Here is a 22,160-nt window from a genome sequence, read left to right on the forward strand (position 1 = left end):
GTAGTGATAACTCTATCTAGGGATATTTTTGGTATCTCAAATTAGTTGACTTGTCGCCGCTAGCCGCCATTTCGATCAGTTTCGACGTTCTTGTGCCAATTTTCGTTAGTAATCGTTTAAGAAAGTGTGATTTTCGGGAACTCAACGTGAAAAGTTTCGCTGCCTTTTGGATATCCAGTCGTGAGTACTATTTTTCAATTTCATGTATTTATGATTATATCTTTTCCTTGTACAGTTTTGTAAGAATCCGAGAGATCATGAACGAGTTATTCGCGGTAACGCGGCTCATTATATATTTGAACAATATAAGTGTGTTTATATCGATATAAGAAACTGACGAAGGGTTTATTGCGTTTATTATATTATTGCTAACCCAGAATTCAAAGTTATATTTACATTGAATTGAATTTTATTTTTCGCTAACAATCATGGCGATTGCATAGATTTGCTTGTCACAGCATATTCTTGAAACTCTATCGATGAACTTACATATTTAATCAACGAGCATTTCATGGTTGTTTCGATATTTTGATGACATGCAGGGAAAGTAAATGTGACCCTTAATTGTTTCGCTTTTTAGTATTTTATATTGAATAATTCAATGCACTTTACACAACCCAATTTGGCTCTTGATGCATTGAACATTCTTTTTGAAATAAATTACAAAAATATATGCTTAATAGCACAACAGTTTTGTGCATCGCTTCTACATTACAATGGGATAAAGGAAATATGAAAGATGTATTACAAACTTTCTTTGTTTATGTAATTTGAATCATAATAGGAAATAGTTTACATTCATTGTGATAATATCAGTTTTGATCCGTATATATTAAAAAGTATATCTGATTTTATGTTTAACAAGATATGTTTTATTCTAACTGCGCAGCAAATAACATTTTTTTAATGTTTTATAAAGTATGAAGAGAATCATTGTATGTTGTTAAGGTGCTGCAACTTGTTACATATGTATGTGTCTATAAAGTAATTAAACTATGTCACAACCTTTCATAAATATGTTGCATAGTTATACGTGTTTTACATTTTTCTATTGATATATATTTTAATAATTATAAGCATACATTAATTATACATATTGGGATGTATTTTATATACTTTGTAATAAGTAGTTATTAAAGTTGGTTTTGTTTTAATGTTATTCTATACATCTTTGTACAGACCTTCAACAATTACACATATTATATTTTTGCAGAGGAACTATTTGGTTCTCAAATAAATTTATTTAGCAGCTAAATCTGTTAAAAGAACATTATTATACTATAGATTCATTGAATCTAATGTAGAATTAACTAAATAAGTTTATTTGATGATAAGATAATTATTTGCAATTTAATTATCCACGATAACTATTTCAGTATAACTTTATTTTAATTTCTAGAAATCTTTATTTATTTTGAACTAAGAAGTAAATACATTATAATTCATTGGATGCAAAGATTTTACGATTTTGAAAAGAAGATTTATTTACATTTATCTTTGGTGTAAATTTAAATCTTTTTATCAATATATATTGACAATCAATTGATTTTCTTCCCTTTATGTGGAAGTAAACGAAACGCAATTGCATTAATTGCTTCTTTTTAATCAAATTTACTACAAGTATATTACAGCAAAATATTCTGTTTTGTGCAGATTACCTGATAATACATTTTGTGGGGTATCCTACTAGGAATAGGCCATATTAATATTTTTGTTATTTTAAATAAGAAGAAGACAGTGTTACGTGCAAAAATTTTATGGCTTCAAAGGGGAAATAATATACTGACAACAGTTTTCTTTTGTGGGTGGAAGCATAAAGATGATTTGAATATCAACTTTGTATTCTTAAATCAAAAGTCCAATTTTTTATGGAAGAATCTAATAGAGCAATGAATTTTAAGTATAAAGATATTTAGACATAAACATCTATCTTAAAAGTGTAGTTTTTAAGATATTCAGCTACTAAAGTATTGAAATTGTAATTTTTGTTATTGTTATGTTGCATGCGTGTTTCATCTCCTTAGATGTAAACAGTGCTTTAATGCTGCTTCAGAAGCCGAATATCCTAGAACCTATTAGTTTTAGAGTAGATATACCTTAATATTTTTATTTTTAAAATCCATTTCCCTGTAGAAGATTCGATTTGAAAAGACAACATTGACCTTCAAATCTCCTCTTCCACTCGCGCAGAAACTATTGATACATGTATGTCATTCTTGAAACCATATTATATAAATGATATTGTTCCTTGCATTATAACATATTTTTCCAATTTTTGTAAGTAATGCTTCTTTTTACTACTTTTAATAGCAAAAATATTAAGGTGCTTGTTTCTGGCAAGACACTCTGCATATTACTTATAAACCAAGATCTATTATACGAAGAATTATTTTTCAATATATACAGCATACGTGTACATTAAAATACTTGTACTATTTATCTGTATTGTCTGCAAATGTATTTGTAATATTTAGTTCTTTTGTAAGATACAAGAGAAAAATATTTATGCGAACAAATACACATATTTTTGTTGATTTTTTAATACATGTATCATTATCTATCAAACAAAATGTAACATGTGTGTAAACATATCTCACAAATTAATACAACAAACTGATTTGTAAAATTTATATTTTTATATTTTACAATTCAAAGGCTTTCAATGCTATGTTCAACATGGCGATAATACATTCATCTATGGAAGCTTTATAATATAAATGGTTTATCGAATAGAATACTTTTAATCAATTGTTGGTTCACTGTGGTGAATTATAGAATCCAAAGGATTTCTTGATAAAAAACTTGATTGAACATGTTTTGTATGTGTACTAATGTTAACAACTGGACATTTATTTATTGCATCAAATATATTCTGCGCTGTTTAATTTAATTATGAGTTGCTTAATAATATGTATTTCATTTTGTGATGATTTTACAAAAAATTTTATTCCTTATGTTATGTATCCTAGCTATTATACATATAATAAGAAACTGTTTATACATTATATGTATATTCTACTAGTTTAGTAAATTATCACCTACGCAATTTAATATGATCTTCACATTATAATACATTTTTATCAACAATATAAAATATTCCAGGTATATCATTTTAACGTATCTATTTTAAAATGGTCTCAGTATTTATGATACTAGCAAATATTTGTATATAAATGCATATAATTTTGACAAATGCATTTGATAAATTGTTTTTAAAGTTTATTAAAATGTATGTATGATTGGTGGCCATGCTACGAAAGTAAACTAAATAAACAAATAGGGATATTTACTATAAATTATAAACATGTGTGGCAGTAACTCTATAACAATTTTCTTTGAATACAAAATAGCGTCCGAACGGACTGCGGCCCTTAAAACAGTTTGGAATGCGCTAGCAAACCATTTGCTAGAGAGAGGGTTTAAAAATGCAAAATTGGAACCAATGGCAATTGTCAGCTGGTGCTGTTGCCACTCCAATGCCGCAACCACCAGTTGGTTATGCTGCACCTGGAGCAGATCCTATGGCTACGATGCAAGCATATATGCAGTATTATAGTCAACCAGTAAGTATTACATTAAAAATCAATTCTTATATTGCTTTACCGTCATGAGCAATCAAGCATTTAATTGAAATTATCGAATGTTAATATTAATTAAAATGTACAAGACATTGTTTCTGTAAAATGATTATGAGGTTTATAGCAGAGAGCTATTTGTTAATATGATCTTAATTACTGATACAACAGTGAATGTGTTAATTTATTTAATGTTGAAAGGAGAGTAATTATGCCACACTATAATAATATATATAATAAAACTATCATTACTTTTTATTAGGCACCTAGCGGATATACTGCAGAACAGTGGGCTACAGCCCAACAACAGAATTGGGCTCAGTGGCAGCAATGGCAACAACAGTATCAGCAGTGGCAAGCTCAATATGGAGAGAAGGTATATGGAAGATTAATGTGTCGTTAAATGGCTTTGATTAAAATATGTTAAAATATTATTATTGTAAGAAATGTGTCTTGGACGATTAGGATTCTAATATATTTCTGGTAAAAGTTTAAAGTATGATCTATTTTTGAATTAAAAATTAATAAAACACTGAAAGTAAATTCGTTTTTCGATCATAATATTACATTCTATTGATTCATGTTATCTCATTTGTTCATCGATTTAATTTTGTTTCAGTATCAGGAAACGATGAAGCATATGTCGGCGCAGAATATGAACATAACTAATCAGGTGTCACAGTTACCAATTGTACAACCCCCACCGCCTCTTCCAAAGGAAGATACAAAACCACCATTACCTCCAAACACATATCAATTTACAAGCATGCCACCGCCGCATCAGAACAATCTTCCATTATTTCCTGCCAAACAAAGTGCGAATACCACAGTGCAAACTAGTGCACAAAACTGTCCCCAAAATCCCCCTTTACCTCCAAATCAGCCGCCATTACCTCCTGAAAGCAGTAATTGTAGTAAAGAAAATTCTTTAACCGGTAAACGCGGTAGTAGTAACATTAGTGAATCTAATAGTGCTAAAAAGTTAAAAGTTGAAGATGAAGAGTTAACCGAGGCTGAAAAAACATTTGATGCCCAGTTTAAACAATGGGAGGAACAATTTAATAAGTGGAAAGAGCAAAATGCTAACCACCCAGACAAGGTAAGTAATATTATGATTATTATGTGCCAATAAAAGAAAAGAGATTAACATATTAATTAAAATGTTATATGCGAAGTAGTCTCAGTCGAAATTTTGTTAAAAAATACATATAATTTTATTGTAGACCCAATACAAACAGTATGAAGCAAAATGGACATCTTGGCGAGAGAAACTTATCGAGCGACGGGAACAGATGCGTAGGAAACGCGAACAGCAAAAACAAGCTACTACCAAGACAGAAGTTGATAAAAATAAACACTTACCTGGTGATGATAAAATAATGAATATTCTGTCAAGCACAGAAAACCAAGGATTGATCAACAATTTGTTAGGCATTGGAAAAACTCTTGGTTTAACTGGGAAACAAAACACTAATGTACCTCCACCGCCACCACCACCACCAGCTACAGAAACTACAGCATCCAATGTTCAAACGACAACTATGTCATCCTCCTCTCAAGCAACATCACAATCAACATCTCAGTTACCTGTCATGAATATGATATCTTCCAATATAATGTCTTCGTCGCCTTGGAATTCTCAACAGTGGCCGTCCCAGTATAACGCAGGAGCGAATCTATCGAATTTTCCAAACTTTCAGTCTATGACTGGTGTGCCTCCACCGCCTTTTGGCGCACCATCAACGCAAATGCCTCCACCAAATTTTACACAACCACCACCAAATTTTCCAAATGTACCAAACTTCTCACAGCCACCGCCAGGTTTTGCTAACAACGATACACGGCAAAGCAATAATTTGCGGTCGCAGGTTTCATTAAATGTTCGAGGAAGATCTCCATTTGGTTCAAATAATGGAGCCGGTCCCGATGGAAATCTTGCGCACAGTGATCGTTTAAGTCAAGCTGGTTCAATGGGTCATCCAAATAATCTTAGCATTAATGAATCTAATCGACAAAAAGATAGCGTACCATTGGATCAATTTCGATCCAATGATTTATTTGGTCAACGAAATGATAATTATAAATTAAACGATGACCGAGTATTAGAAAATGAGCAGTTTATAAGAGAAGATAGAAATTATCCGGAACAAGGAAGCAATCAGTTTAGTCAACAGAAGATGAACTTTAATAACGATAGATTTGCTCTTGGAAGTGATCGTTTTGGGCAAGGGAACAATCGATTTGGTTCGGTAAATGATAGATTTGGACCTGGAAACGATCGATTCGGTTTAGGAAACGATCGATCTGAACTTGGAAATGATCGATTCGGATCCGGAGACAATAGATTTGGAAATGATCGATTTGGACCAGGCGTGGATAGAATTGGATCAGGAACTGAGTCTGTCTCTGATCGTTTTGGATCAAATGATAGATTTAGCACAAACATCGAGCAGTTTGGTCCGGGAGGCGATAGATTTAATAGGAATAATTTAGATCGTTTCGATCAAAAAGATGTGGGAGATAATAGACGCGATGGCTTTCCAAATATTCCTCGAAGTTTCAGTAGAAGCAATCAGTTTGAACCACCAGATAAACTTGCGCCAGAATTGAAGAAGCTTATGGAAAAACGAAGAGCTGCGTTGGATGTCTTTAAACCAAGTTTTCTTGATTCTGATAAAAGTATTGGTGTTGGTTCATTGAGCGAAAGCTTTAAAAAAATTACTGGTGATTCGCCATTTATGAAAAGTTCCATTGGTAATAATAATTTTGGGCCGCGCGTATCTTCTAACTTCGGACCGGGTGGTCTTGGTAATTTTAGAATGTCTGGAGACTTTAAACCTCCAGGAAATTCGGAATTTGGATCGCGCTGTTCCGCAGGAATTGGACGTAATAATTCATTTGATTCCCGAGATGGGGGAACAGTTTCGTTTAGAGGACCCACTTCTAGCCCGCAGCAAGTACAGGATTCTGTGAATACTGATCCAAGATCAGAGATGATAATAAATCTTCGTACCGATACAGATACACATAATGAGAATAAAGGTGAATCTGCTATTGTGGTAGAACAAGCAGAAGTAACGAATTTAAATTTAAACGAACAAAATATTGACAGTACGCTCAAAGATTGTCCTGAAAATTATCCAGTACAAAATGAGATACCATTGTTGGAAACATCAACTTGGATGGAAGCTCAATTTCCCGAAGACAATTCAATGCGAAAGGATACTAACGATACTAAAGAGAATGAAAATGAACAGGGTACTCGCAGTGTGATCAGTGAAGCAACAGAACGAAAATCAGATCCATCTAATAATTATACCGATATTAACAAGAAAACTGACGTGCTACCTTTCATGGGAGAAAATGATCCAAAACCTGAAGATTTAAATATGGAGCCACCACCAGAATTTCCAAATTTGGGTCTTGTTTCCACAAACGTTAACGAGTCTATTATTGATCCTTTGCGAAGAATAGGCGATTCGTATGATGCAAAAGAGCCATCCGCGAAACCTTTTTCCAACGATCCAGAATGCTCTGATCCTAGAGAAAATTTTGATAGTTCGTTTAGTTCAAGAGGAATGCAATGTAGACCAAACGCACCGTTTTCTGGTCCTAGAGGTGCTAACGATAGCAGGTTTCCCGTGTTTGAACCTAGAGATTTGATTTCATTTAATTCCTCCGATCCAAATTCGTACCTGTTAGGACCTTGCACTCTTACCGATGGACAGTTAGGTTCACGAGGATCCACCGACGGACAATTTGGGTCAAGGGGACCTAATGATGGACAATTTCGTTTGAGAGGACCTAACGATGGACAATTTGCTCCAAGACGTGTCAGTGATTCTCAGTTTGGTTCGAGAGTAATTAACGATGGACAGTTTTGTCTGAGAAGTGCCAATGACGGATTGTTTGGCCCAAGAGGTCCTGTCGATAGTCAGTTTGGAATAAAAGGCCCTAATAGTGGACAGTTTGGTCCCAGAGGTTCCAACGTTGGACAGTTTGGTCCCAGATACGATGGACAGTTTGCACTAAGAAGACTTAACGACGGGCAATTTGGATCTCAAGGTCCTACCAATAGACAATTTGGTCCTGGTAGGTCAGCCGATGTACCTTTCGATAATCGAGGTTCCGGTGACATGCAATTTGCTCCTAGAGGGCTTAACGAAGGGCAACTTAAATTTTCAGGACCTAATGATAGATTCTCCGGTTTACGACGCAATGAGGTTTCTTATCAGCGTAGTCCAATTGGTTTGAAAGGAACAAACGATGGACAGTTTTCCAGTAGATTCAACGAGAAACAATGTGGTATTACCGTTGAAGGAAGATTTGGGTCTCAAGGTTCAAGCGACATGAGCTTTGGATCACGAGGTCCAATAGGCGGTGGTCCAAACGATGCTTCGTTTGGATCTCGAGGTCCTACCGACAGACAATTTGATGTTAGAGGAATTGGAGAGTTTCGACCAAGGGGACAAATTGATAATAGTTTGTGCCCCAAAGCTAGAGAGGCTTCAGGAATCGGCGATCCTGAGGTTCACGGCGATGGAGGAGCATTCGAAACTAATGATCAAAACCAGTTAGAACAGAATGTACAGCAAGGACAATTTAATTCCAGTGAAAATTCAGGGTGGAAGCAACCATATTCGAAAAATAGTTTTGGCGATATTGATCAAAGATCTGTACAAGATTTCTGTTATGGCGAGAATCCCTTGCCCCCACAAAATGAAATATTAAGTCAAGGTGTGGCGAGTAACATAGAACGACGGTCTCCTTTAAATACAAATAAATCTAACGTACCTGATAAAAGAACAGAAAAAGGTATAACCGATTTAACATCAGGAGATTGTAAAATTGGATATGGAGAATCGTCGTCAGGGTGCGATTATGGAAAGTTTGGTAGCCCTAATATGCACAAAAAACGATCATTGGATAATCGACAGCCTCAAATTATGTTGCCAGTTGTTAAAGAATTTTGCATAGAAAAACAATTTAATTATAATCATGGTGGGGCTACCGCTGACAAGAAATTCGTTGAACATATACCTGCCAAAGTAATTGACTATGCCCATACTTCTCGTACATCGATTCAAGATCACTTAACTCCTGTACAGTGCTTTGATTATGGACATGGTAATTTAAAGCCATTGGTACCGGATCATGTGGTCTATCCAAAGAAAGATTTTAGAAATTGGGAGGAGAATGAACAAAATTTGAAAGATTATACAGAAAAAATGAGGAGATACGAACATTATTCGAGAAAAACAGATTCTACGCGATTTAGAGATTATAGCCAAAGAAGGGACAACGAGGAATTGATTATTAATAAAAAGTCTGAACGGGAACGCAGAGAGAGAGAAGACTATAAAGGTAAAGAATGTGAAAGTAGAATATTTGATCACGTGTTTGATAAAAATAAAATCAAATTGATACGATAAGAACATTAACGAAGGTAATTTGATCTTTGATTATGAGATAAAGTGACTGCATTACGTAGCATCGAAATTGGGACAGTTGAAGATGGGGACCGGGTCGAAAAAGTGAGGGTGTGTGTGCGTGTGTCTGTACTAAATGCTTAGAAAATTCAAGATTTTTCCTCTTGTGTACAGGGTGTTCGGCCACCCCTCGGAAAAATTTTAATGGGAGATTCTAGAGGCCAAAATAAGACGAAAATCTAAAATATCAATTTGTTGATTGAGAAAATATACTGTATGACCGAAAATGTTTCTAGAATTTTTTAACGAAGTTTCAATCAACAAATCAGTATTCTTGATTTTCGTCTTATTTTGGCCTCTAGAATCTCTCATTAAATTTTTCCCCAGGTATGGTCGAATACCCTGTATATGTATGACGTGTATTTTTTTTCTTTTTTCTCTTTTTTTTTAATTGAAAATGTGTTACTGACAAAATTGCAATCTTAATTAAATATAATAAATCAGAACGAGGGGCAAGAAATCGGGATACATGGTCACCATAATTATGAGAATATACAATATTCTAATTTCAATATTATAGTCCATTTATTATAAATAAAAATTGATCGAATATAATAAGGACACGTGTGAAACTATATTTACAAATCTGTACACATAGTCCAATCATTTACTTATTTTATTATTAAATTGTACGACTGGTTTCACGTTTGTTAACGTCTTTTAAAAACTGTAGAACGAACGCGAGAAAGGTGTGAAACTTCGCAAAAGGAAACGATTGAAGAGAACGACAAAAATGAGGAGAGGTACAGTAATATCGAATAATTAATTTATAAATTTATATATGTACATTTGTAAATGAACTATATTAACATTTATACCAAACACGTTTGAAAATATATCTTTCTTTAGATCGAAAGGAAATATAAAGTGGCAGGAGAACTCAAACAAGAACGTCGTAGAGACAAAGCCGTCAGATATCAGGTATGTTGTTATATTGATTATTAAATGCGTCTTGGATGTTTAGTGTTTGAAGAACTGTAAAATAAACGCATTTACAACTTTTGTGTTCTTAAACAGACTCACATTATGCTATGTCATACCAGTGGGTATCTATTTATAGATTATTTGAAATGGATATATTGCATTTTGCATAAGGTATGAAGACTTGTTTATGCAAACTTATGCTATGTCTTCAACCGTTAAAATGTACAAATATATTGTGCCAATCTTGTTGGTGCATACGAAATATATTTGAAAACCATTGGTTTTCTCTAGTTGCACTATCGAATTTACACACGTACATAGAGGATGGGTCTATTTTAATCTTTTCGCGCTGTCATCTTTGAATCTAGTGGTTTTTCTTTCTTTCAGATATATCAGATCAAACTCCGTTTCTGTCGAAGATAATATGTTTTGGTCAACATAACTTTATCATAGATGAAGTCGTTTTCAAGATTTGAAGAGGACCTTTACTTTTGTCAATGGAACGATACATTTTTCGTTATCTAGATTTTTAGTTTTTGCACTGACGAATCTAAATGTTCATAATGTTATAATGTTCATGCCATTCAAGACCAAATTTCTATAAATATCTTCTGAAACTTATTCCAGTCCAGGAAACAAAGTATTTAAAAATGTTCCAACTGTGCATACGACGTAGGTGGATGTACTTACCCTTCTGTTGGAACCAAGCACGAACTTTATCCAAAGGTTCTGCAAGTGCCTTTTCTTTGTAACAGGCTCCAATTAGGATCATTAAAGAAATTCGGCATTAATCTAAACTATACTAAACGTTCTAGCAGTACACAATGTTTCTTATTTAACGCCTGATATAATGTTGCGTGACACGGATGAATTTTGGAGAATATTTATAAAAATTTGTCTTTGAATGACCTGAATATTATAGGTGTTAAATTCGTACGTGCAGAAGCTTAAAAACAAGATAATGAAAAATGCATTATTCTATTCAAAACAATAAAGGTCTGAACTTTCATATCTTGAAAATGACTCTGTCCGGAACAATGTTATGTTGACCAAAACGTGACTCTCTCGAAATAAACTATGTTTGATATGATATATTTGGAAAAAAAGAGAGGGAGGGAGAGAAATACTAAGCTCGGAAATAACGGCGTGAAAAGAATTGAATAAGACACTTTGTACATGTGTTATTAGCATTATTAATGTCATTGTATTGACTCTAGTATATGCACATATATTATATGTATAATATGCCACATATGTACGAATAGTACAACTTGCGATTGTTTTTAGAAGTTGACGACTTTTTGAACATCTTTAGATGATCTGGATGTTGATACTTAATAAACAGAACTTAATATATGTTTTTTCTCACGCAAAATATATTAACAGTGATCGGAAATTAATTTAAACCAAGTTAAACGGATGAAATGTACAACGGCATAATGCAAACATATTTTATTTTTATATGTTTGTATTATGTACGAACGTGTTTTCTACAATTTAATTTTTTTCACCTTTGTACAGGTGATAGGAGAATGTACACCATACTTACAGGTTTTTATACTGCTGTTGCTATCTTTTACAATTACCGAAAAGAACATTTCTATTTATTTTCATACTGTATACAATACACTTAAAAATTGTTGACAAATAGTTTCTATATATATATATGCTTACCATCTCAATATTTCGTGAAAAAACTCTGCTTATGACCCAACCAACAGTGATATTTTAAATACCCCAAAACATGTTCAAAAATATATCAATTGTTACGTATTTATGATCATTTATGTTTCATCGTTAATTTTCTTAATTTTATGTTGTAAGAAAAAAATTGCTACATTTCGACGACTAACGTATTTAAAAATTATAAATGGATTATAAAGATCTCATAGTAAGTAAACATCATACGTTACAGTGTTACAGATACACAGCATAATGTGGTGGGACCAGCACCAAAAACTTTGGAACTGCCAAAAACACCAAACTGTACAATGGTGGATGATTTATTGTGTCCTCCAGGTCGTCAGAACAGACCACCAAAAATAGCCATCATTTTGAGAGGTCCACCAGGCAGTGGAAAATCATTTGTTGCAAAACTCATTAAAGTAAATTTATATGTTCTTTGAAGTTTCTTCGGTGAAATGTATTTTTCTTTAATATAATTCTATACGTATATTTATTTTATTTTTTTCGTTTTATAGGATAAAGAAATTGAACAAGGAGGTTCTGCACCAAGAATTTTAAGTCTCGATGATTATTTTTTGATCGAAAAGGAAATGGAGTCCACAGATGATAATGGGAAAAAGGTTACAGTCAAGGTATAGTGGTAACTATTAGTTTTCAATAAATCTAAGGTCGTGAACTATTCACTTTGTTTGTATTTTGACACAATTTATTTTACTTTGATGAATCTTGTAGGAAATGATCTATGAATACGAAGAAGCAATGGAACAGAGTTATGTAACGTCGCTCGTGAAAGCATTTAAAAAAAATATCACTGATGGTTTCTTTAACTTTATAATACTCGATTGCATTAATGAAAAAATATCTGATTATGAAGAAATGTGGAGTTTTGCTAAAACCAAAGGTTTTAAAGTAAGTTTTATTAGAATGAAAACTGTTAAATCGTTGTTTTATATAATTATTCGTACATAGGTATACGTATGCGAAATGGAAATGGATTTACAAATCTGTTTAAAAAGAAATATTCATAATCGTACGGAAGATGAAATAAACAGAATTATAGATTATTTTGAACCTACCCCAAGTTATCACCAAAAGTTGGACGTTAATTCAATGTTGCAAGATCAGGCAATCGAGGAGGTACGTTTTTTCCCCCGTATATCAATTATTTTCCATATATCATTATTTTCAATTCAGATTACGGCTAAATTCGTTTTCGTGCAATACTGTAATGTAGCACTGTACTTGTGTAATACCCTTAATTTCAGTATTTTATAATAGGTTCATATGGAAGATAGCGAGGAAACGCTAGAGAAGTCCTCCCAACAAAATGAAGATAGCCTAGACAGTCAGGAGGATGTCCAAGATATTGTTGTAAGTTTAAATTTTCAATCATGTATCATCATCATGATCATCATTATTATTAGTAGTATTATTACTGTTTTCTCCCTTTTTTTCTTGTAGGGAGTAAGCAAGTGGGAACGCATGGAAGCAGAAGATAAATTAGGTTAGCTATCATGTACTGTATAAAATGTCGTCATTTCTTTCTGGTTATGCCTTTTTCTTAAGTATTTGATTATTTTATATAAATATGTAATATAGACCGTTTGGATGGGCTTGCAAAGAAGAAGAGCGAAGGAAAAGTACAAACCATGAAAGATTTTCTTCAAGTTCCTGACTACTATAATATGGAAGATACTTCCGGTAAAAAACGTGTAAGTACACTTTTAACTTGCCAATGATAATGAGATAATGTAATTTGAGATTATTAATGTAATGCTCATAAAATTTAATATAAATCTCTATGTTATCGTATCTGAATTCATACAGGTACGATGGGCAGATTTAGAAGAACGTAAAGAACAAGAAAAAATGCGTGCTGTAGGTTTTGTGGTTGGTCACACCAATTGGGATCGTATGATGGATCCGACAAAAGGAGGAAGCGCCTTAACACGCACAAAGTATATATGACTTGACTCTACTTCTGGAATATCTAGGAAAAATTATAAGTAAAATTAATATTGTTTGCTCTGTAAATTCTAGTCGAAAAATTTATATAATTAGTTGAAGAGTAAATCTAATGATATTATTACTGGTCCTGCAAACAGGAAATGTAACGATACGGTAATTTTTGTTGTTTTGTATTTTTTCAAAGAAAAGACTAACTTTTGTATTATGAAATGTAAAGTTGTACAACGTATGTAAAAATAACGTTATCACGTTTATCTAAGTAAAACTTGATACCAGATGTAAGAATCTGGTGAATGATAGTAAGAAAAGTATTCTTACAGTATTATCTGTAACGCGCGAAGACTGTCCTTTTAGTATAAAAGTTACAGTTTTATCAAATTTCCTAAGAATATATTAAAATGGAGTATTTTAGCGAGGAAGATATTATTTTAAAACAAGAGGGAGAATATAATACGAAGCGTTACGTTTCTCTTATTATCGTATATATTTGTCTGCTGTGGACTATTCTTTAGAAAGACACATTTAAGCTGGAATTCAAGTGGACACGGTTAAGACGCAGTGTGAATGTTGTATTAAATTCTCCATAAATTGTAACCTGCATTTTTATGAATTTTTATAAAATAATTTTCTCTTATATGTAGATTTATATATGTGCATTTTTATTTTAATCCTTATGTAATTCGATAATGTCGCTCTTTATTTTTTCAATTACGTTTTGTGAAATTTAAGTATTAGATTGTTATTGTATTATAAATATCTCTACATATAGTTTAATTAGCGAATTCCGGTGTCTTATACGATCATTGTTATTGCAGGTTTTTCTCGCTATCATAATGACAATTCTGTTTTCATTCGGCTACAATCGAACAAAGAAGCGATAAAGCGAGGTACCTACAACTTTCAGATTCTTCGAATGGCGATTCTAATACAGTCTTATAGGAAAGGTTATTTAGTAGAATCGGCATAAAGTCCTTTTAGCTTATGTAAATTATTGCACGCTGTAATTACTGTATATAAATAACTTACCTTTAATGAAAATGTTTTCATTATACATTTTTATATATAATTCGTATAGTTTAAATGTACACGATAGTCCTACGCTGCCTATTGACCGTTCTATTACCGAGAAATTAAACGATATGTGTTAAAAAATTTGAAGAAATTACCATTGTATGGATAAACTAAAAAATAAAGTTGAAAAAATTTTACGATATTTCATACCAATGACCATTAATTACTTGCAGTAGGTTCGCGTTTTAGAATTCTTACGATGTATAAATTTCTTACGGCGTTGTACATTTAGTAGATCAAAAACGTTGTCAAATAAAATCTTAATGACCGAGAATAAATCTATACTTAACTATAATTTATTGTTGCTGCTATACCATCATTACCAAAGTAAGTAGGTACATACATATTCTTATTTGCCTCGTAATAATGATTTATTTAAGGAATGTGTTTGTCATTATTCATGAATATTATTATCCGAAACTAATTACTGTCTAATTAAGTTCTTAAATTATTTCGCTATACATATTTCCATATAATTAATTGTTATTATTTAACGATTACTGGAAGCGATATCTTATTTGAATATCGCGCTAAAAAGTGACAAAGTATAGTATCGCCATCTAACATCAGGGATTCGTACTATTCGGAGTACAGATCCCCTCTCGCCCCCCAAGGTTTGGTGCAATCGTATAGTATCGCCATCTAAGAACGGGTTTCGAACTAAAAAATTCGTGCCAGGATCACAGAATGTGTAAGGAGGTATCCGGAGACAGCTACCCCCACTCCTCCTACTCCTGATGCGCACTACCTTGATTATTCATTAATAACTCCTTTCCTGGGATTAAAATGTGAACATTTAGAATCGAAGAATATAGTATAGACCCTTAGCTAGATTCAAGGATACTTTTCATAACCATTCCGGGCGTAATTAACAAGTTATTAACGAATATCGGAAGTCGGAACCTTTACGGCTGTATCACCGTCTACTTTAATCGATCAATTATCAATTTTCCGCCAATAACACACATATTTCCGCTATTAGGGAACCAAGTAGACATCCCTGACAACATTCAAAGACCGATTTTACAACGCTCCACGCTCTAATTAATTAATTATTAGCGATTGTTCGCTAAGGTGTTGCGCAAAACAGTGTTCCGACTTCCGATATTCGTTAATAACTTGTTAATTACAGGTGGAATGGTTCTAAAAAGTATTCTTTAATCTTGCCAAGGGTCTGTACTATATTCTTCGATATTAAAAATTCATAATTTGTTCCCAGGAAAGGCGTAATTAGTAAATTAAGGAGCAATAGTTCATTGAAAATATTGATTTCTACTGTGGCGCCACTAGTGGCGAAAATAGCGTACTATGTGTTTCTCGGCTTGTAATTAACTACTGCTCCTTAATTTACTAATTACGCCTTTCCTGGGAACAAATTATGAACTTTTAATATCGAAGAATATAGTACAGACCCTTGGCAAGATTAAAGAATACTTTTTAGAATCATTCCGCCTGTAATTAACAAGTTATTAACGAATATCGGAAGTCGGAACACTGTTTTGCGCAACACCTTAGCGAACAATCGCTAATAATTAATTAATTAGAGCGTGGAGCGTTGTAAAATCGGTCTTTGAATGTTGTCAGGGATGTCTACTTGGTTCCCTAATAGCGGAAATATGTGTGTTATTGGCGGAAAATTGATAATTGATCGATTAAAGTAGACGGTGATACAGCCGTAAAGGTTCCGACTTCCGATATTCGTTAATAACTTGTTAATTACGCCCGGAATGGTTATGAAAAGTATCCTTGAATCTAGCTAAGGGTCTATACTATATTCTTCGATTCTAAATGTTCACATTTTAATCCCAGGAAAGGAGTTATTAATGAACAATCAAGGTAGTGCGCATCAGGAGTAGGAGGAGTGGGGGTAGCTGTCTCCGGATACCTCCTTACACATTCTGTGATCCTGGCACGATTTTTTTAGTTCGAAACCCGTTCTTAGATGGCGATACTATACGATTGCACCAAACCTTGGGGGGCGAGAGGGGATCTGTACTCCGAATAGTACGAATCCCTGGTGTTAGATGGCGATACTATACTTTGTCACTTTTTAGCGCGATATTCAAATAAGATATCGCTTAAATGACGTCATTTCTATTTGGAGAGGGAAAGAGGGTTAAAAAATGATGAGAATACATAGAATTCTTTGAAATTATATCATTTATTGCCATAGATTTACATTATACAAAACTTTAATACATATAAACATATTATATTATATTACATCATGTCACAAGTTGTCAGCAACGGTCAGCAGTGGTCAGCGATGGTTAGCTGACGTCGGGAGATGTTGGCAATGGCCAGCTTAGGCCAACGGAGGCCAGCAGAGGCATGCAGAGGCAAGTAGAGTCCAGCACGGGCAAGCAGTAACAAGTAGTAATCGTTATACGTTGTCTGAAGTAAGAGGACTGGTCAGTAGCGGTCAGCAGAGTCCAGCGGAGGCAGGCAGAAATCAGTAGTAATCGTTATACGTTGTCAGAAATATAAGCGGTGGTCAGCAGAGGCCAGCAGAGGCTGGGAGAGGCTAACAGTAGCCAGTCGTAATCGTTATACGTTGTCAGAAGTAACAGGAGTGGTCAGCAGCGGTTAGCAGAGGCCAGCGGAGGCTGGCAGACGTCAGTAGTAATCGTTGTACGTTGTCAGAAATTCCAGGAGTGGTCAGCAACGGTCAGCAGAGACTGGGAGAGACTAACAGTAGCCAGTCGTAATCGTTATACGTTGTCAGAAGTTCCAGGAGTGGTCAGCAGCGGTCAGCAGAGGCCAGTGGAGATCTGTTGACGGGAGGTCGGATATTAGTTATTCAAGAGCGAGAAGGGAAGTGTGAGCCTTTCTCTCTGGACTCCCACGAGACGGTCCGAACTTACTTTGGACAGCTTCGGTGAATCGAGAAAGGGGGCATATGTCATTTTGCCTTTGTCGGTTTTCCGAAACTCCACGAGCTCACGTACGCGTGATCTGACATAGTGTGAGAGAGTACCTTCGGTGCCTTTCTGTCATCTCTGAGACAGGAGGCGGTGGTGGAACCAATATAGTAGTTGGCAAGGATTGGAAAAAGTTGATACCGTTAGAGTTGAAACCTGAACCGAGTAATTCGATCAACCATTGCCCCCTATATCCATAACGTTTTTGATAGGCGTAAGAGGCGCGCGGTCCATCCTCGGGTCTAAATTCGAAGACCATCTTCTTTCTTGTATTTGGGGAAGTTAACAATTTCAACAGACCCTCGACGCTGTTTCGTGGCCATTCCCAAAACCGCTCGCCCGACCAAACAGTCCGAAACATGCCAGACCACCTTGAGGGAGATAAATCGAACGGAAGCGATCTCGACGTTCGCATCGACACTGTACCACTGGATTCAGCAATTACGCACATCTGTACACGACAATAAAATAAACGTTTTAAAAGCATACCACCTTTGTATCGGTGAAATAAGCTAGGTAAGTACGTAGGTACATTTCTGTTTTATTAGAAAGGTAGTTAGCTTAGTTCATAAAAATGACCTCCACTTACCACCACTGAATATATCAACGGTAACGTTTTTTTTACAAGCCGCATCTTTTCTTTTTCGTTCCAGCATTTGAACCTTCGGGTAGAAACGGACGCAAGGAACTAACCCATAGTTTATCGCGTCGATTCACTTTTATGCCTTCTTTCTGGGCGAAGGTGTCGTGTGCGTAGAATACATCGGCCGTCAATCGATTCCGGGACGATAAATTGTCATTCAACGAACGAAACATAATACATACATATATGTAGATATAGTTTATCAAACTACCTGCGCATCATTGCTCGAGATCGTTCGTTTTTACTTTCACTGGCAACGTTACGCCAGACTAGACTGCCTGCCTGATTTCTTATACGCATACATGGTCTTTGGAACCGTGGCGGGACGAGTAGTTAGTTGATATTCCAGACTCGTTCAAATATCGTCACTCAACGGCAGGCAGTGTGCTTCTACATACGTGATCGCTTCGAAAAGGAACAACATGAATTTCTTTCGTGTTTCGGTAGTTACGATTTCGCTTCTGGCTGTTAGTTAGTTATCGCACTTTCCTGCAACCCATTGAACAAAATTCATTCATTCGTATATTGTAACATTAGATTTGGAACAAAATCAACTGGCTGCTCGAAATAATTAAAAAGCTATTTGATCGCTACAGAGTACAAGTTGACGTGGAAATATAGAGATCGATTAAAGATCGGGGAAATGGACTCGAATGGCCAATTTATTTCATTCCAACTCTATATATGTATATGTTGTTCTTGTAATTTTAGTTACCTTATTACATAATTAATTCTAGGTGTTGCTAACTTTTATCGTGCTGGTATTTCACAGCGACAGACACATATTAGCCGCTAGCCCTGTTGGTGCTTTTTCGTTTATTCACGATCTAGTTCAGTATAACGTAGCAGGAGTGCCGCTCATCCACGAGGCAAGTATAATTGACTTTGTCAAACAGAAAGATAATATTAATGAAAATCAATAAAAAGTGTAAATGAGTTGTATTAACTTCTCTTTCTAATTGTTGTGCAGCAAACGCATTGGGATTTTGATCCAGAAGTCGGGAAACTGAGAAAAATCAGATACGAAGAAGAAAATGGTCGTCACGGCGAACTCGCAATAGCGAAGATTGGCATGGGTATCGGATACAAAGGACTTTGGGGAACGTCTGCGTAAAGGCAAATCCCATTGATCGATCGACAACAAATTATCTGTAAAAAGATACATTAAATATCATTCGTTTCGAAAACTATATTATTATTATTATTATATTTCGAAAACAACGGACATATTGCATGTTTGCTTCCCCTTTCGACCGCTCCCCTTCCCACGCAGCTAACTTAAACTGTCGTCGAAAACCAAACGACGCTAAACAGACAGAAATATGTATGTAGGTACCTATGTACTGCAACCGTTTGCGAATTACAAGATCAAATAGGGCTAAATATCTGCATAAAGATATTATCTTCGTTATTTTTCCATAACAAATTTACATTTTCAATCTCGAGTAAACTGTTCCTCTACAGAGTGACTTTTCTCACTGATTTCTTAATTACTTTTAACAACGTATGTTTCGACTAAATCACCAATGATTTTCTAGTAAATGTTTTTCTAAACGTCTACTCTTTCTTCGACCTTGAACAATTTCGACATTAGCTGTCGTCCAATTGACTTTTAACGAACGTAACGAAAGATACAGCAGTGCGTCCAAGGTTTCTTTCTTGATCGCGACATGCCTACACGTAGCAACGTACAAAGTACAACTAGTACAACGTGCGCTGTTCGACTTTCACTTGATGGTATGGAATAAAGAACAAAGTGGGGATGTACGTAGAGAAGAACGGTAACAGATTCCGAGACAAGGTAGAGGAAAGGTGGAGGCTCAGAAAAATCGAAACTAACCGACCGTATGGATCTTAGTAATGCTATTCGTCTCTACGCGTGAACAAACAGTTGTCAATTTCGTTAAATAATTAAACCACCGTTACCAAAGTGAAACAACGCTCGCGTGTTACGCAAAAACAAACTTTCAAAACTTTCATTTGGCAAACGTCTTAACGCACCTTGGCCGTCGTCATGACAAGACACGCTTCTGTAAGTAAATTAATACTGACGAATAAACAGGTTGTAAACAAGTTATATTTTACGAATCAATTAATTTAAAAATTAAATTTAATAATCAAGCGACAATTTACACGAAAACGTTCAAAACCGCTGCTTGACCCACTTTGTAACGGTACACATGTCATAAGTATTTCTCGTATTTTTTTTATATGTATACTAGTATACTTACATGGAGCGTATTGAAATCTGTTGCAAGGCGTAATCTTTCGATTAGTGGAATTACACTATTATCACTTCCAATAGCAAGAGCCTGGAGTTTTCATTGTCATTTTACCAATCGCGACAGATTTAGCGCCACCCAATCCATATTAATATAAAATATTTAATACGATGAATGCAATTGAACGCAAGTCATTTTTTTCCATGTTTCTACTTGATTTGAAACATTCCAACATCGATTAACCTACTTTTAGTGGACGGTCGTGATCTCCGTGACACTAATCATCGTCTTTTTCCTCGGGTTAATTACTGAAAGTGCAGCAACGATAGCACAACCAAAGGCACCTAATTTTCAATACTTCGAAAGGTAAGAAACTAAAAACGCTATCCAATCGAGTCAACTTTGAATTTATAATAGATAAACAAAACATGAACAATTATAAAAATAACTACGCAATGTTCTTATGCCGTTTGAACGATCGTTTAAAATTTTAACGGTTTATACCACTCGGACGGATTTTTATGAAATAGAAAAATATTATAAATAGTCTACGTGAAATTAGCGGGATATAAATCATTATTTTGCTGATTTCAAATTTATTTAAAAGAGACAGGACGTCAGGATTTGCGATTTTTAGCTATTTTCGAACTATCGATCGTATCGTGTTACTTTTTTTCATTGAAAAGGATCGACCCTTGGAATAATCGTTTCTCTAACTTGAAAATTACATATTAACAAATTTCCAAGTTGAAGATCGTCTTGAGAAAAATTTGAAAAAATAGCTCCGAATATTTGAGACTTTTTCTATAAAATACCTATCAAATATTAATTTAAAACAAATGTAATTAAAAAATTCTACTACTGACCCTTACTATAAATATATTTATAGGCCTAAATACCGTTATCCATACTATGATGAAAACGGCAGAGGAAAATTACTCTATGGCTATGGAGGACCAGATCTTTATCAATATAAAACTTATAGTGCCCTTGAAGGAATCCATTAGTATTGGAAACTACTAATTATGTTACAAACTAAATTACTCGACAATCATTTTAGTGAATTGTAACTCATATTATATAGAATGACTGTAAAATAATATAGTACATACACGATTTTGCTTCCGATTACAAGAAATTGTATATTACTCGCGCGTGAAATATTCCTATCGTCCAATATACATATGTATAGTCACATATTGTACAGCTTTCTTCTTATTATATTATTCCTTGTTATCGAAAACACGTCGGGTATTGTCGTAAAAATAAGGAACATTACAAGATCGTTTATTCTCTCAACTATAATTAATGATACTTTTAAATGCAATTGGTTGTATACTTGATTCTGTTCTGTCTTAAATTGTTTTTTATTACGTGACAATACGATAACACATTGTGACTCGCAAGGATATATCGAGAGTAAACGAGCAGATGTGTCTTAAGAGATAAATTGCTTCTTTAATCGATGGAGTTTGAGAATGTGTTGGAATGAGAGAATCTTTTTTATGTTTGATTCCTACAGATAAAAAATGGGCAAAATTCTTATCTAGACGATGAGATTTACAGCTATTTGCCTGTTATAGTTATTCGTTGAATAAACATTTAAATTATAGAATTAAATATTTCGCATAGTACAGACAAAAACTTTAAACATTAACCGT

General features: G+C 34.3%; 4 protein-coding genes across 9 annotated transcripts; 3 read left to right on the top strand and 1 right to left on the bottom strand.

Moving 5' to 3' along the window:
• Positions 1–51: 51 nt before the first annotated feature.
• LOC143341767 (uncharacterized) lies at positions 52–14,875 on the top strand. Of its 4 annotated transcripts, none has more exons than XM_076764929.1 (17): positions 52–180; positions 3,351–3,563; positions 3,838–3,951; positions 4,195–4,674; positions 4,799–7,667; positions 7,761–8,939; positions 9,738–9,807; positions 9,914–9,985; positions 11,904–12,093; positions 12,190–12,306; positions 12,407–12,583; positions 12,644–12,811; positions 12,953–13,045; positions 13,136–13,178; positions 13,274–13,386; positions 13,502–13,632; positions 14,458–14,875. In XM_076764929.1, the coding sequence occupies exons 2-17, from the start codon at positions 3,426–3,428 to the stop codon at positions 14,474–14,476; spliced, it is 5,973 nt and encodes a 1,990-aa protein (XP_076621044.1). In that variant the 5' UTR covers positions 52–180; positions 3,351–3,425; the 3' UTR covers positions 14,477–14,875. The 4 variants fall into 4 exon arrangements, 3 of the variants coding, with proteins under 3 accessions (XP_076621044.1, XP_076621043.1, XP_076621042.1); XM_076764928.1 differs by having other exon boundaries at positions 4,799–7,466; positions 7,497–8,939; XM_076764927.1 differs by having other exon boundaries at positions 4,799–8,939.
• A 2,080-nt stretch (positions 14,876–16,955) lies between these two features.
• LOC143341935 (uncharacterized) lies at positions 16,956–18,614 on the bottom strand. 3 transcript variants are annotated; one of them, XR_013079697.1, is made up of 4 exons: positions 18,489–18,614; positions 18,224–18,362; positions 17,578–18,085; positions 16,956–17,484 (listed from the first exon to the last, which is right to left on the bottom strand). XR_013079697.1 is itself a non-coding variant. In XM_076765355.1 (3 exons), the coding sequence occupies exons 1-3, from the start codon at positions 18,266–18,268 to the stop codon at positions 17,454–17,456; spliced, it is 471 nt and encodes a 156-aa protein (XP_076621470.1). In that variant the 5' UTR covers positions 18,269–18,360; the 3' UTR covers positions 16,956–17,453. The 3 variants fall into 3 exon arrangements, 2 of the variants coding, with proteins under 2 accessions (XP_076621470.1, XP_076621469.1); XM_076765355.1 differs by lacking the exon at positions 18,489–18,614 and having other exon boundaries at positions 17,691–18,085; positions 18,224–18,360; XM_076765354.1 differs by lacking the exon at positions 18,489–18,614 and having other exon boundaries at positions 16,956–18,085; positions 18,224–18,360.
• Positions 18,610–19,535, top strand: LOC143341936 (uncharacterized). The gene is made up of 3 exons (XM_076765357.1): positions 18,610–18,720; positions 19,015–19,146; positions 19,248–19,535. The coding sequence occupies exons 1-3, from the start codon at positions 18,700–18,702 to the stop codon at positions 19,389–19,391; spliced, it is 297 nt and encodes a 98-aa protein (XP_076621472.1). The 5' UTR covers positions 18,610–18,699; the 3' UTR covers positions 19,392–19,535.
• Positions 19,536–19,970: 435 nt separating this feature from the next.
• LOC143341937 (uncharacterized) lies at positions 19,971–21,526 on the top strand. Its single transcript, XM_076765358.1, has 3 exons — positions 19,971–20,309; positions 20,753–20,865; positions 21,389–21,526. The coding sequence occupies exons 1-3, from the start codon at positions 20,292–20,294 to the stop codon at positions 21,504–21,506; spliced, it is 249 nt and encodes an 82-aa protein (XP_076621473.1). The 5' UTR covers positions 19,971–20,291; the 3' UTR covers positions 21,507–21,526.
• The last annotated feature ends 634 nt before the right edge of the window (positions 21,527–22,160 follow it).

Source organism: Colletes latitarsis, chromosome 5 (assembly GCF_051014445.1).
Source record: "Colletes latitarsis isolate SP2378_abdomen chromosome 5, iyColLati1, whole genome shotgun sequence".
Classification (NCBI taxonomy): domain Eukaryota; kingdom Metazoa; phylum Arthropoda; class Insecta; order Hymenoptera; family Colletidae; genus Colletes; species Colletes latitarsis.